This window comes from Geotrypetes seraphini, chromosome 2, assembly GCF_902459505.1.
Source record: "Geotrypetes seraphini chromosome 2, aGeoSer1.1, whole genome shotgun sequence".
NCBI classification, from domain to species: Eukaryota; Metazoa; Chordata; class Amphibia; order Gymnophiona; family Dermophiidae; genus Geotrypetes; species Geotrypetes seraphini.
In genome coordinates, this window is record NC_047085.1 from 93307417 (window position 1) to 93323249 (window position 15833).

General features: G+C 47.0%; 1 protein-coding gene across 5 annotated transcripts in view; it reads left to right on the top strand.

The window, feature by feature from the left end:
• PEX2 (peroxisomal biogenesis factor 2) overlaps window positions 1-15140 on the top strand; it is a 30121-nt gene extending 14981 nt beyond the window's left edge. For all 5 annotated transcript variants that reach the window (XM_033934948.1, XM_033934945.1, XM_033934949.1 and 2 more), the window contains one exon: window positions 13510-15140. In XM_033934948.1, coding sequence (XP_033790839.1) covers window positions 13525-14445 — 921 coding nt within the window. In that variant the 5' untranslated portion in view covers window positions 13510-13524 and the 3' untranslated portion in view covers window positions 14446-15140. The remainder of the gene's footprint in view (window positions 1-13509) is intronic.
• The last annotated feature ends 693 nt before the right edge of the window (window positions 15141-15833 follow it).

The window sequence follows — 15833 nt, forward strand, 5'->3', positions numbered from 1 at the left end:
AATTACATCTAGCATATGTCCTCGATCCAGCTCTCTGGTCACCCAATCAAAAAATTCAATCAGGTTCGTTTGGCACGATTTACCTTTTGTAAAGCCATGTTGCCTCGGATCCTGTAACCCATTAGATTCAAGGAAATACACTATCCTTTCTTTCAGCAACACTTGCATTATTTTTTCCAACAACTGAAGTGAGGCTCACCGGCCTGTAGTTTCCTGCTTCATCCCTGTGACCACTTTTATGAATAGGGACCACATCCGCTCTCCTCCAATCCCCAGGAATCACTCCCGTCTCCAGAGATTTGTTGAACAAGTCTTTAATAGGACTCACCAGAACCTCTCTGAGCTCCCTTAGTATCCTGGGATGGATCCCGTCTGGTCCCATCGCTTTGTCCACCTTCAGTTTTTCAAGTTGCTCATAAACACCCTCCTCCGTGAACGGCGCAGAATCTACTCCATTTTCTCGTGTAACTTTGCCAGACAATCTCGGTCCTTCTCCAGGATTTTCTTCTGTGAACACAGAACAGAAGTATTTGTTTAGCACATTTGCTTTCTCCTCATTACTCTCCACATATTTGTTCCCAGCATCTTTCAGCCTAGCAATTCCATTTTTTATCTTCCTCCTTTCACTAATATATCTGAAAAAATTTTTATCTCCCTGTTTTACATTTTTAGCCATTTGTTCTTCCGCCTGTGCCTTCGCCAAACGTATCTCTCTCTTGGCTTCTTTCAGTTTCACCCTGTAGTCCTTTCTGCTCTCCTCTTCTTGGGTTTTTTTATATTTCATGAATGCCAACTCTTTCGCCTTTATTTTCTCAGCCACTAGGTTGGAGAACCATATCGGCTTCCTTTTTCTCTTGTTTTTATTGATTTTCTTCACATAAAGGTCCGTAGCCATTTTTATCGCTCCTTTCAGCTTAGACCACTGTCTTTCCACTTCTCTTATGTCCTCCCATCCTAACAGCTCTTTCTTCAGGTACTTTCCCATTGCATTAAAGTCCGTACGTTTGAAATCTAGGACTTTAAGTTTAGGGAAAACAGCTGCAACAAACTCATGAGAAACCACTCTAAACCCCCAAAAGCTATTCGTAACTCCAAAAGCTTAGTATTAAACCCATTTGTGCAACCACTCAATAGCAACCATGTCCCAGTCCTCCTTACACACTCAATAGAGGACCAAACAAAACAAAAGGGGTGGGGGCATTAGGGAAAACACAGACAGCAGACAACAGATCCCGCCTCAGGGGCAGTATGAAATCCTCTCCTTTTGCTGAACAAATGTCACAACCCATCAAAAGAATCAGAAGTGAAACAGAATAGGAGATTAGGAAATTGTATTTGCTGGAAAAGGATTAGCAAGAGTCATTCCCAACAAATGCTCCATACACCTAACCATAAAATCTATAGTCCATGCCCCACTGGACTCAGAAACAGCTAAGACAATCCTCCCCAGCCCACTAGAATGGTACACAAGGTACTGCACATTCCCGTTACTCCACACACACGTACAAAAGAATCCAAATTCCTGATCCTTCTAAGCAGGTGACCAGGGAATAGGCAATTGCATTTAACCTGCAGTCAACCCAACATCTTCAAACAGCTACCCCTTGAACACAATAGCAAGTTGAGAAGGTGCCAGCTCACCCACTCGATAAGCTGATAAGTGCCACAAAAAGGCTAATCGCCAGAGCACCACTACAAATCATGAAGTGCACACATCAGGCAATACTGCAAACAAATGTCACCAAACCCTCATACAAAAAACAAACAAACAAGTAAACCCTGCACATGGACACTGGATCACACACAACCACAACCAATTTCAGTACCAATTTCATAACTTCCATAAAATTCCCACACCAGCAAATGTCCAGTGAACTATCTTCCAAAATCATTCTACAAACAAAAACCATACAGAACTAATAGAACAATCAGCTGCTCCATATGAGAAAAGAGCAACGCACCTCTGGCACCCTAAAATTGCAGAAAATGAGTCAAACAAAGCAGTTTGGCTCCCAGCACCTAGCCAGCGCCTTGCAGTTCCTCGTAACCCAGTCTGAGGACATAAGCAAAGCCACCTAGAAAAAACACAAGTACAGATAAAGACCAAAATGTCCAGCCAGTATACCCCTCCACAGCAACAATTAACTTCTCCTCTCTCCCAGAGAGTCCATATGCCTATTCAATGCCTTCCCCAATTCAGAAACTATTTCATGCATCTACCTCACCTTCTGTAACAAGTCCAGTGTTCCCTCTAAGCGGGCGGGTGTTGTGAGCAAACTTTTTTCACTGTGAGCTAAAAATATCGGGCGCCAGCAAGTTATGAGCCAAATAAATATGTTGCTTTCTACCACAGAACTTCCTTACGTTTGTATGGAATCTATCTCCTTTCAACTTTAGAGAGTGCCCTCTCGTTCTCCCTGCCTTAGCTACTAAGTCTATTCCCTTCAGTACCTTGAATGTTTCTATCATGTCCCCTCTCAATCTCCTCTGCTCAAGGGAGAAGAGGCCCAGTTTCTCTAATCTTTCGCTGTACGGCAACTCCTCCAGCCCCTTAACCATTTTAGTTGCTCTTCTCTGGATCCTTTCGAGTAGTACCGTGTCCTTCTTAAAGTACCAGTGCTGGACGCAGTACTCCAGGTGAGGGCGTACCATGGCCCGGTACAGCAGCATGATAACCTTCTCTGTCTCTTCAGTCCAGCATCTGCCCCTTCCATTCACTGTCTGTCTTTCCCTGCCATCTCTCCTCCTCCCCCCCCCCCCCACCCCCCAATTTGGTCTAGCATCCATCATCTTCCTTCTGTTCCCCTCATGGTCTGGCATCTCTATCCTTCCCTCCCCCCTGTGGTTTTTAGCATATCTCTCTTCTCATTTCCTCCACTCAGATCTGATCATTCTCTGCTCTCTCTTCCCTTTTCTTCTCTGGTCTTCCTTCTCTATTTTCTGCCTCCATCTAAATTAAATTCTTTCTTACTATTTAGTCCCGTTTCCCTCTTTTCACTGTGTCTACACACAGCTTGTCACCCCTTTCCCTCACCCCTCCATTATCTTACTATTTTCTTCCCCCTTTATTTATCTCCTCCTTCCATCCAGTATGTGTTCTTTCCCCACTTCCATTCAGCATCTGCTCTCCCTTCTCAACTGACATCCATCTGCCTTCTGCTCTCTCTCCCTTCTTCTCACTTCCATCATCTGTCCCCTTCTCTCTCTCTCTCATCTCCTCCATTCCATCATCTGCCCCTTCTCTCTCTCTCTCTCTCTCCCCCCCCCAACTTCCATCATCTGCCCCCCTTCCCCTCACCTTTGTGGGTCACTTTCTTTCCCCTGAGGGTGGCTCATGTCACAGGGGAAGCTTTGGCCAAGCAGAACCGCTTGATTGACAGTGGAACTTACTTGATTGATGTCGATGCTGGGGCCCGTTGCCGTTTGAAGGAAAAAAAAAAAGATGGAAAAAAGGAACCTGTAAAGGCGAGAGGAAGGGAAACCTCCAGGACAGCTGCTTTTTGCCCTCCTTCAGCGGCCCAAGAGTTCAGACCAGCAGCGGCAGCTCTGTATGCTTTTAACTTCGGCACAGAGCTGCCCCTAATCAATAGTTTAGCGCGGTTTCATGAGGCAGCCTCGGGGCCTTTGATAGCCGGCCCGCTTCGATGATGCAATGTGGGCCGGCCTAGCAAAGGCCCCGAGGCTGCCTTATGAAACCGCGCTAAACTATTGATTAGGGGCAGCTCTGTGCCGAAGTTAAAAGCATACACAGCTGCCGCTGCTGGTCTGGAGGTGCGGAGACAAGGCAGGAGGCAAACGCGGTGGAAGGCAGGAGTCCCGGCGAAGGCAGGAGTCCCGGCACAGCGACTGCAACAGGAAGTTGCAAGTCAGCTGACGCCGGCCTTTCGTTGCGGCGGGGACCGAATCCTTCGCGGACCGGCAAGATTTTGTTTGCGGACCGGCGGTTGAAGAACTGTGCTCTACACTGTGTGCGCTGTGACGAGAAACTTGTGCGCTGCGAGGTAATATTTTGAGCGCCAGCGCAGCTTAGCGGGAACACTGGTAACAACATAGTGCCATACAGTACTGCAGAGCCCAGCACTGCTGCACTGCATCCCTTGCCCTCTTACTCTGGATTTGCTGTCTAATAAAAGGGGAGTCATCTCATGTATAGTTAGGCCACATAGGTATTTAAACATCACTATTATCCCAGGACAAGCAGGCAGCATATTCTTAACGTATGGGTGACGTCACCGACGGAGCCCCGGTACGGACCTTTTTAACTAGAAAGTTCTAGTTGGCCGCACCGCGCATGCGCGAGTGCCTTCCCGCCCGACGGAGGAGTGCGTGGTCTCCAGTTTCTTCGTTTCCGCGGAGCGAAGAAGACGCATGTGGTTTCAACGGCCGTTGAACACTTCTTTTTTGCCTTCCCGCTCGCGTTATTTCTGATTTTTTTTCTACTTTTTCCCTTCGGGTTTCTGTTTTCTTTCTAATTGGTAAAAAAAAAAAAAAAAACTTTGTTTTTTCCTTTATTTTTCAACCGGCCCCGGCGGGGCCTGTTGCCATCATACAAGCCTCCGGCTTTGATTTCGCGGAGGCCGTATTTCCCTTCATGCCCCCCCAGCCGGGTTTTAAGAAGTGCCAGCGGTGTGCACGCCCGATTTCCCTTTCGGACCCACACAACTGGTGCCTACAGTGCTTGGGTCCAGAACATCGGGCTGACACCTGCACCCGCTGCGCGACTCTCCAAAAACGCACACTTAAAAATAGACAAATCCAGCAGAATCTCCTCTTCGGCACCGGTTCTGCTATGGATCCGACCCCGACGTCGACGGCACCGCCGAAATCGGCACCGTCAACATCGACACCACCTGATCCTTCTGCGGGGTCGATAGCGCCAGGTAAGCCGGCTAAGAAGCCTTCCACTTCCCTCGAGCGCCCTCCAGCCACGGCGGTGACACCGATCCTTCCGACGTCCCGCAAGTCCCGTAAGCGCTCCGCTCCGATAACGGTGAGTGCCTCTTCATCGGCCTCCTCATCGCCGGAGCGTAGAGCGGCACCTATGGTACCGAAGAAAAGTAAAACGGTACCGGTGCCCCCATTGGAGGACCGTATCTCGGCCATCCTCCAGAACAAATTGCAGGAGCAGCTACAGCACCAGCTTCAGGAACTGCTTCCGACCCTGCTGGCACCACTCCTTCCGGTACCGGTCCGGCCCGAGCCTCGCACCACTCCGCTAGTGGCCACCCCCTCGGTACCGATGAACACTTCCATGCCGGTCTTATCTGCCCAGCCTACACTTCAGACTTGCGCGGCAGAGGACCCCTCCCGGCCCCAAGATCGACATCGATCGTCTCGGGACCGGGATCGGCACCACTCCTCCCGGGACAGAGATCGGCACCGATCTTCATCTCCCGGCACCGTATCCATGAGATCTGGCAAGTCCCTTTCTAAAACCCGCCATACTGAGCCGGCCATCAGGGACCCAGACTTATGGGAGCAATCCCCACTCAGTACCGAGGAGGATGCCTCTTCCACTGATGAAGAACCCTCCATGGCTGAATCCACCTCCAAACCCGAGCAGTCCTCATTTACGAAATTCCTTCGGGAGATGTCTGCGGCTCTCTCCATCCCACTTGAGTCCGACTCAAAGAAGTCCCAGGCCTTTCTAGAAGCCTTGGACTTCGATCAACCCCCCAAGGAGTTTCTCAAACTACCCGTCCATGATATTCTACGGGAAACATTTTATAAAAATTTGGAGAATCCCCTTACTGTTCCAGGTGCCCCTAAGAAACTGGACAGTTTATACCGGGTCATCCCTATCCCGGGATTTGATAAACCCCAATTGCCACATGAGAGCCTCCTGGTAGAATCCACTCTCAAAAAATCTCATGGTTCCAGTGTCTATGCCTCCACCCCTCCTGGCAGAGAAGGTAAAACAATGGACAAATTTGGAAAGCGCCTGTACCAGAATGCCATGCTGGCTAGCAGAGCCAACAATTACTCATTTCATTTTTCTTTTTACATGAAATATCTGGTACAACAACTTTCTGCTCTGCAAAAGTATATCCCTGAACGCAAGGTTCCATTATTTCAACAACAAATTTCCACCCTCCTTCAGCTTAGGAAATTCATGGTACGCTCAATCTATGACTCTTTCGAGCTCTCCTCCCGAGCCTCTGCTCTGGCAGTGGCCATGCGACGCCTTGCCTGGCTGAGGGTATCTGACCTTGATGTGAACCACCAAGACCGCCTTGCCAACGCGCCCTGTCTTGGTGATGAACTTTTTGGGGAGTCTCTGGATACCACGACACAAAAACTTTCGGCTCATGAGACGAGATGGGACACCCTCATTAAGCCTAAAAAGAAGACTCCGCCGACACGACCATACAGACCTCAGTCCTCTTACCAACGTTGTTTTTCTGCTAGGCCACTTAATCCTCCTCAACAGCAATCTCGTCGGCCTCGCCAACAACAACAACAACACTCTCAGGCTCGCTCGCAATCTCACCAGACGGCCAAGCCTCTCCCTCAAACTAAGCCTCCTCAGCCCTTTTGACTCCTTTCTCCAGGGCATAGCCAGTCTCCAACCCTCGCTGCCTCTGCCTCAACCTATCGGGGGCCGCCTCACCATCTTTCTACGACGCTGGGAGGCCATCACATCAGACCTGTGGGTTCTAAACATCATCCGTCACGGATACTCACTAAGGTTCCAGACTCTTCCTGCAGACCATCCTCCCGTAGAGTCTGCTTCTCACTCCTCCCAAACTCCACTCCTCCTCAGGGAGGTCCAATCCCTCCTCCTTCTCAATGCCATCGAAGAAGTTCCACCAGACCAAAGAGGTCAGGGATTTTACTCCCGCTACTTCTTGGTACCTAAGAAAACAGGGGATCTTCGTCCTATCCTCGACCTCAGGAACCTCAACAAATGTTTGGTCAAGGAAAAGTTCAGGATGCTCTCCCTTGCCACACTTTATCCTCTTCTGTCTCAACACGACTGGCTATGTTCCCTGGACCTCAAAGAGGCCTACACTCACATCCCAATCCATCAGGCTTCCCGTCGCTACCTCCGATTCCAGATACTGAATCACCACTATCAGTACAAAGTGCTACCCTTTGGTCTCGCATCATCACCCAGGGTGTTCACCAAGTGCCTGATTGTGGTAGCGGCCTGTCTCAGGTCCCACAACCTACAAGTGTTCCCCTACTTGGACGATTGGTTGGTGAAAGCAACAACCTCTCCACTTGTGCTGCAATCAACCCACCACACCATCTCTTTCCTCCATCTCTTGGGGTTCGAGATCAATTATCCCAAGTCGCATCTGCTTCCCACGCAGCGCCTTCAGTTCATCGGAGCACTTCTCGATACCAACTTCATGAGAGCGTTCCTTCCTGCCGACCGGCACTGGACACTGCTTCACCTCTGTCGACAGGTGCTCCTCCAACCATCCATCCCTGCTCGCCAGATGATGATTCTTCTGGGTCACATGGCCTCGACAGTCCATGTGGTTCCTCTGGCGCGACTCCATCTCAGGATACCGCAATGGACCCTCGCCAACCAATGGTCACAGACCAGGGATCCTCTTTCTCATCCCATCTCTGTGACATCGTCTCTTCAGCGATCTCTTCAATGGTGGTTGAACTCCTCAAATCTTTCCAGGGGCCTCCTTTTTCATCCACCCCCTCATTCCATGATCATCACCACAGATGCCTCCCCCTATGCATGGGGAGCTCACATAGGGGATCTACGCACCCAGGGACTCTGGACCCCTCAGGAGCGTCAACAACACATCAATTTCCTGGAACTCAGAGCCATGTTTTATGCTCTCAAGGCCTTCCAGCACCTTCTCTATCCTCAGGTTCTTCTCCTGTGCACGGACAACCAGGTCGCCATGTACTACATCAACAAGCAAGGCGGCACCGGATCTCGTCTCCTTTGTCAGGAGGCCCTCCGAATTTGGACCTGGGCCACAGCCCACAATCTTTCTCTCAAAGCGGTCTATATCCAGGGCGAACAGAACTCCCTGGCCGACCAGCTCAGCCGCATCCTTCAACCTCACGAGTGGACCCTGGATCCTCCCACTCTCCACTCCATCTTTGCTCGCTGGGGCACTCCGCAGGTGGACCTCTTTGCAGCTCCACACAACCATCAGCTGCCCCAGTTCTGTTCCAGACTCTTCTCTCCACATCGTCTGGCCCCGGATGCATTCCTACTCGACTGGACGGATCGGTTCCTCTATGCCTTCCCTCCACTTCCTCTGATGTTGCGGACCCTGTTCAAACTCCGCAAGGACAGGGCCACCATGATTCTCATCGCCCCTCGGTGGCCCAGACAACACTGGTTCTCCCTCCTGCTTCAACTCAGCTCCAGGGAGCCCATTCCTCTTCCTGTATTTCCTTCTCTGCTTACGCAGCAACATCAGTCTCTGCTACATCCCAATCTGTCTTCCCTCCACCTGACAGCTTGGTTTCTCTCGGGCTGACCTCTCCAGAAAACCTGTCTCAGCCTGTCCGTCGCATTTTGGATGCCTCCAGGAAACCCTCCACACTCCAATGTTACCATCAGAAATGGACCCGGTTCTCCTCTTGGTGCCTCCTGCATCATCACAATCCCACCTCATTGGCGGTGGAAACCGTACTGGACTATTTGCTCTCTCTGTCTAACGCTGGTCTCAAGTCTACCTCGATCAGAGTCCACCTCAGTGCCATCACTGCCTTTCACGAGCCTATCCTCGGAAAACCCCTCACGGCTCATCCTCTGGTTTCCCGGTTCATGAGAGGCCTCTTCAATATCAAACCACCTCTTCAGCCTCCCCCGGTCGTCTGGGACCTCAATGTGGTTTTGTCAGCCCTCATGAAACCTCCTTTTGAGCCTCTTGCTACTACCTCGCTCAAACTTCTCACATGGAAGGTGCTTTTCCTCATTGCCATCACCTCTGCCAGGAGGGTTAGTGAGCTACATGCACTGGTCGCCGATCCACCGTTCACTGTTTTTCACCATGACAAGGTGGTTCTGCGTACCCATCCTAAATTCCTTCCTAAGGTGGTTTCAGCCTTTCACCTCAACCAGTCCATCGTGCTACCTGTCTTCTTCCCAAAACCCCATTCTCATCCTGGGGAACAGGCTCTTCACACGCTGGATTGTAAGCGTGCCCTGGCGTACTACCTTGACCGTGCCAGGGCTCACCGCTCCTCTCCTCAACTCTTTCTGACCTTCGACCCTAACCGTCTGGGTCACCCTGTATCTAAACGAACGCTGTCCAATTGGCTTGCTGCCTGAATTGCGTTCTGTTATGCTCGGGCCGGCCTGTCACTGCCCATAAAGTCAGGGCTATGGCTGCTTCTGTGGCTTTCCTCCGTTCCACGCCTATTGAGGAAATCTGCAAGGCGGCCACTTGGTCTTCAGTTCACACATTCACTACTCACTACTGTCTGGATGCCTTCTCCAGACGGGATGGACACTTTGGTCAATCTGTGTTACAAAATTTATTTTCCTAATGGCCAACCATCCCTCCTCCCTCTCTGTTAGCTTAGAGGTCACCCATACGTTAAGAATATGCTGCCTGCTTGTCCTGGGATAAAGCACAGTTACTTACCGTAACAGGTGTTATCCAGGGACAGCAGGCAGATATTCTTACGACCCACCCACCTCCCCGGGTTGGCTTCTTAGCTGGCTTATCCTAACTGGAGACCACGCACTCCTCCGTCGGGCGGGAAGGCACTCGCGCATGCGCGGTGCGGCCAACTAGAACTTTCTAGTTAAAAAGGTCCGTACCGGGGCTCCGTCGGTGACGTCACCCATACGTTAAGAATATCTGCCTGCTGTCCCTGGATAACACCTGTTACGGTAAGTAACTGTGCTTTATCTCCCTTCTCATGCCCTTCCTCAAAGTATACAGATGGAGATCATGAACTCAGTTCCCATATGCCTATAGGACATAGACCATCAACCCTTGTAGTAGCTTTCCTTTGAACTGAACTTAAATGTACACAAAATTCACAAGGAGGTCTTACCAAAATTTTTAGAGGGGCAGCAAACTTCCATTGTCCTGCTGGCCATACTGATCCCCATGCACCCAAACATCTGTCTAGCTTTTGCTAGCACTATTATAACCTGGTTGCCCCCTGAAGCTCATCACATATAATCACACTAAACACCACTTCTCATTCGTACACCAAGGTCTTCACCCCATAATCACACCATGCGAGCATGAAATCTGAGCTGCACAATAGGAATCCATTCTACAAACTTAAGCCCATCCTTGTTAGGCACACCATCAGGACTGTCTGGTCCATTACTGTTTTGGCCTCCTCCACAAAAAGGCAAATCTTACTTACAACCCTACAACAATCCCACTTACAAAATTGTGAAAAGAACAAGCCCAATAACAAATCTTCCAACACTACTGATAAGATCCCCCCTTGGCATAGCCATCTCCTGGGACCACAACCCACTGACACCTTACTGACCAACTAGTTCCTGCCCCAGACCATCAGTGGAGCCCCCTACCGAGAACACTGAGTACGATATGCGTATGAAAATGGTAAAATTACTAAAATCAAAATACACCATATTCACCACACTCCCCTTATCCAAACCCATCTCTAGTTATTCCCCAAGCTCTGTTGTAAAAGTGTTTCTATTGAGTTACTTACCAAAAAGTCAAACTTACCTGCCAGTATATCCCTAGTGCTGCCTTTTTTCCATTTGTTGTAGAGAGAAACCACATCCTCCCTGCTCTATTCCTGCATTACCCACTCCCGACTCTAAAGAAGCAGTGAGAAGGTAGTCAGCAGAGTCACCAGAATAACCCCCAAATTCCTGCATTACCCTTGGATGTACCTTGCAGTATCCACCCATAGTTCTAACGAACCCTCACAAACCCAAGCCACTGAAAATCAATCAGGGTTTATTACACCTCCTGCCCCTGTCACATGAGGTGTTTGTACACCCTCTTCCCCAAACACTTCAGCTGTGAACCCAGAACTGAAAATATTAGTGAAGAAGTCAGCTATCTTTTTATCAGCTGCTACTTATTGCCCCCTTGGGTTCCACAATATCACTTTTGCATGTCTTCCTATCCCCAATAAATCTAAAAATGTCTTGTACCCCATCATTACTGTGGCAGCTATTTATCCTTCCATCTCCATCTTCACTTTCCAGACTACTCGACTAACCCCCCCTTAACTCTATCCAATAGTGCCTCTGATGCCTTGCACCTCATAAGAACATAAGAATTGTGATACTGGGACAGACCAAAAAGTCCAGCAAGAACAGTATCCTGTTTCCAACAGTAGCTAACCAAGGACCCAAGAACCTAGTGAGATCCTATAATCCAAATTCCATGCCCTAGTAATAAAACAGAAATTATGCTGCCTATCATAGGAATAAGTAGAGGATTTCCCCAAGCCATCTCAATAATGTCCTATGGACTTCTCTTTTAGGAAAGTATCCAAACCTTTTTTAAACCCCGTTAAGCTAACTGATTTTATCTCATTCTCCAGCAATGAATTCCATAAATTAATCACATGTTGTGTGAAGACATATTTCTCTGGTTTGTTGTAAATCTAGTACTTAATATCTTCATTGCACACCCCCTAGTCCTAATATTTTTGGAAAGAGTGAACAAGCTATTCACATCCACCCTTTTCTCTGCACTCCACTCAGTAGTTCCTATACATGACATACACAATAACTTTGTTCAAGTTTGCTCACTATTTACCTAGATGATTCCCCACTAACACCATAAAAACTTTTCCCTTTAATTTCTCCAGCACAAATAAACCAAACCCTCATTTTTATTACAATGCCCCCCTTTCCCCAGAGACAGACACCAAGAAATATATTTCCCCCTAACAAACCCAGAAAAAACCCACAAGTACATAATATGAATGTACCTGAACACCAAGAACAGGTCATCTCCAGCTAAGCTAGCAAATCAGGACAGCTGACACCAAGCTGAATCGACACAGAAAGAATGCCAGTCACAGGAAGATACAAGAGATCCAGAAAGGCCACAGCACAAAAGGAAAATTAGGAAAATGGCCCCTATTGACACTCCAAACAAAATTTTAAATCACAATGCTGCGAAAATAGTGATGCCGTACAGTCATGCAGCCGCTGAGCACATAACTATTGCAATGGCAGCTGCCAGTGCTCCTCAGCTCCCAGACACGGGAACACCAAATCTGTGAAGGCCGCAAATCCACAGCTCTGCCTAGCTGTAAAAAAACAAACACCTGAATGCAGCATCAGCACCTCCCAACTCCCTCCTTACCTCTAACACCAGAATTTCACGTCAAATCCTCAAACCTTTCCATAAGTGCCCAACCGTGTGGCACACAGAGCAGCTAGTCACTATCCTCGTGAACTAAAGACCTGCCAGCTCCCCTAAACTAGCCTACTAAGAAACAACCTGGCAAAATTACACCTCAACAGAAAGACCTCTCTGTGTCACACAAAATAACCCCAACAGGTAAGTCCCTCTCTCACACACTGTACATTAGCGAGCAAACACCTTTCACATCCCATCTCCCTCACAGCCAACCCACTCTGCCCACGGTCGTGCAGACAACTCACCAAATGGCAGCCCAACGCTAACTACTGCTCCACACAGGGGACTGTTGTACTGCCAGGCTGTTAAACTTCCACAGAAGAGCCCAAACTGCTCCTCTCCATTGCAGTCTCTGCTTAATCAGGCAACAAATCCAGCACCTGGCAGACAAAATAGCCTGCCCTGACTAAAACACAGACACAGAGAAAGTTAACAAGGCAAAAAATTCCCTTACTCAAAATAAACCAAACTTCCTAACTGATATGTTTTCTGTTCTATTTTTCATTGCTAAATACAATAAAACTTTATTGAACTTAAAAAAAAAAATCACAATGAAGAAGAATATTTTTAGTAAGAATTAATATACTCTGAAGAGAATAATCTTTTCCTGAAGAGACTACTCTACTGTTCCCCTTTCCTCACAGAGTTCACTCCAAACTGCCACAACATCCAACCAATCATGTGACTGCTCCACCCCATCACCTTAGCAACCTCCCTAATCATTTTTCTTTCTTACAAGCTCTGTCTATTAACCCTTTCTTACTTCCTCTTATAAAATTGTCAATCCTTATTCTACAGACCCTTGATAACACCTCATATATTCCCCTTACCCTCTGTCCCTCCTCCCCCCATCATTCAATAAATATTACCAGCCGGTGACATCAGCTCAGCTAATGTTATATCACACCAGATGAATCTGGTGTTCTTCTTAATAAATAAACAAAAAAAAGATTTGCATACAGTGATAGCAGTGTCTCATAAGAATGAGTTGAGAACTTCTTTATTAAGGCATGTTACTCTTCTCCGTTATGTTCCTTATCAAAACTTTTGAATTTTTGCAGTTAGAAATGTTTTCAAGAGTTTTATCCTAGACATGGAATACAAGACCATTTTGAAAAGTGTTTGTGGGAGTAGGGGGGAAGAGGTCTATTGTATATTTCTAAGTCCTTCAATGTATCCATTTTTCTTCTTTCAGGGTCGAAGTGAAAACATGACTTCTAAAGAAGAAAATTCAGCAGATGTGAACCCTGTCCTGAGAATAAGTCAGCTGGATGCTCTTGAATTAAACAAAGCACTTGAACAGTTAGTTTGGTCCCAATTCACTCAGTGCTTTCATGGATTTAAACCAGGCCTTTTAGCCCGCTTTGAACCAGAGGTCAAAGCAATTTTATGGGTTTTCTTATGGAGATTCACAGTCTACTCCAAGAGTGCAACTGTTGGCCAATCCATTTTGAATATACAATATAAAAATGACCTATCCCAAATTCAGAAATACCAACCCTTGAGTAAACAACAGAAATTATGGTATTTGATTTTCACAGTGGGTGGAAGATGGCTGGAAGACAGATCTTATGATTTGTTTAGTAGTCATTCTTTAGGCCCAACTTTCCACAAAATTAAGCATTTTATAAATATTACAACTGGACTTTTGAAATTATGTGGCTTGCTGAATTTTTTGGTTTTTCTTCAGAAAGGAAAGTTTGCAACATTAACGGAACGCCTTTTAGGGATACGATCAGTTTTCTGCAGACCCCAGGATGTTCGCCAAGTAGGATTTGAGTACATGAACAGGGAGCTTATGTGGCATGGTTTTGTTGAATTTCTTATATTTCTGTTGCCTCTTATAAACTTTCAAAAGCTCAAGGTCAGACTGGTCTCTTGGCTTAAACCTATTGAAGGTCTTCCTAGTTATGATGCCTCTGTGGCACTCCATGGCAAAGAATGTACTTTGTGTGGAGAGTGGCCTACAATGCCTCACACCATTGGCTGCACTCATGTTTTTTGTTATTACTGTATTAAAAGTAACTATATGTTTGATATGTACTTCACCTGTCCTAGGTGTGGCTCAGAGGTACAGAATCTACAACCACTGAAATCTAAAATTGAAATGACAGAAGCTCAAGCTCTCTAGAGATAAACTAATTTAGGATGTACACTGTACTATTTCCTGGTATAGGGCAGACAATCAGATGTTAGCTTTATTTACAGTATGATCTAGAACTGCATTTGTAATAATACAATAGTGCAGTTAGGCACATATAACAATAATTTTAATTTATAAATTGGGTCATGTTTTATTTCTGTCTTGCATCATAATGCTAACCAGAGCAAAATGTATGTTCACATATTGAAGCTGTGTCAATGAGTTATTGCATGATGTAGAGACTGTTCTAGAAGGTCAATGATGTCAAATTCAATTTGAGGACTGGTTGCCGGCTGCTGTCATGCAGGTTAGGGTTTTTACTCTCGTTTCTGGAAATTTTCCACATTCCAAGGCTGATTATAGTTACTGTTTAGTAGCGTGCTTGCCTGTATGAAAGGACATCCCAAGGATTGAGTTAACACAAGCTGATCTATTCCATCATAGCTGTAGCAACAGCATCTAGAACTCTTTCGAGGCAAATGAGACATATGGAGTAACTGGAATGACAAATGTGCTACCACATATCTCCTATAGTGATCTAAAAGAGGACTTTATTCTGTCAGCAGTACACCATTGAAAACTCAACAGAGAGCTGACTAGAGGAAAGGTGAAGCATTACATTATTAGCTTATGTAATGAAATTTAAGAGTATTTCAACTAATAAAAAGTTGTATTATGTCTTACATCTGTGTTTTCTATCTATGAAGATTAATATCTGAAGAAAGTACTTATCTTGCCTAAAAAGCTCATATAAAACATATATCCAATTGGTCCATTTTTCTCAAAGACCATTGTGGCTGCTATAACTACAAAATAAACCTTCAGTTACGTGGAGGGGCATAATAATAAAAAAAAAAAAAAGTCTAAGTTCCCTTTTGGCCTAAGGCCTAAATGCTGAAAGTAGCAGCAGGGAAAATGAACATTTTCAAAAAAAATGTCCAAAATGAGGGGTTTTGTTTTTTGTTTTTTTTGAATGGCACATCTCCCCTGCCGCAATCGCCCCCACCCCCAAACTGCTGCCCAAGCTCTTCTGCTGCGGTTCACTGGGGAGGGGTGATCGCGATCGTGGCAGGAGAGATGCCCAAACTCTCCTGCCGTGATCGCAACCCCACCCCTGAACCAATACTGGCAGGAGGGAGCCCAACCCCTCCTGCCGAGATGTGACTCCCCCCCCCCCCCGAACCAATACCGGCAGGTATTGTATGGGGAAGGTGGTTTGCGGCAGGAGAGATTGGCTTTCTATCCTGCTGCGATAACGATCCCCCGAACTGCCGTGAATCATGGCAGTTTGGGGGTAGGATCACGAGTGCGGCATGAGGCATCTCTCCTGCTACGATTGTTTCGGTTGGGGGTGGGCAGGTTGCCGGGCCACTGAG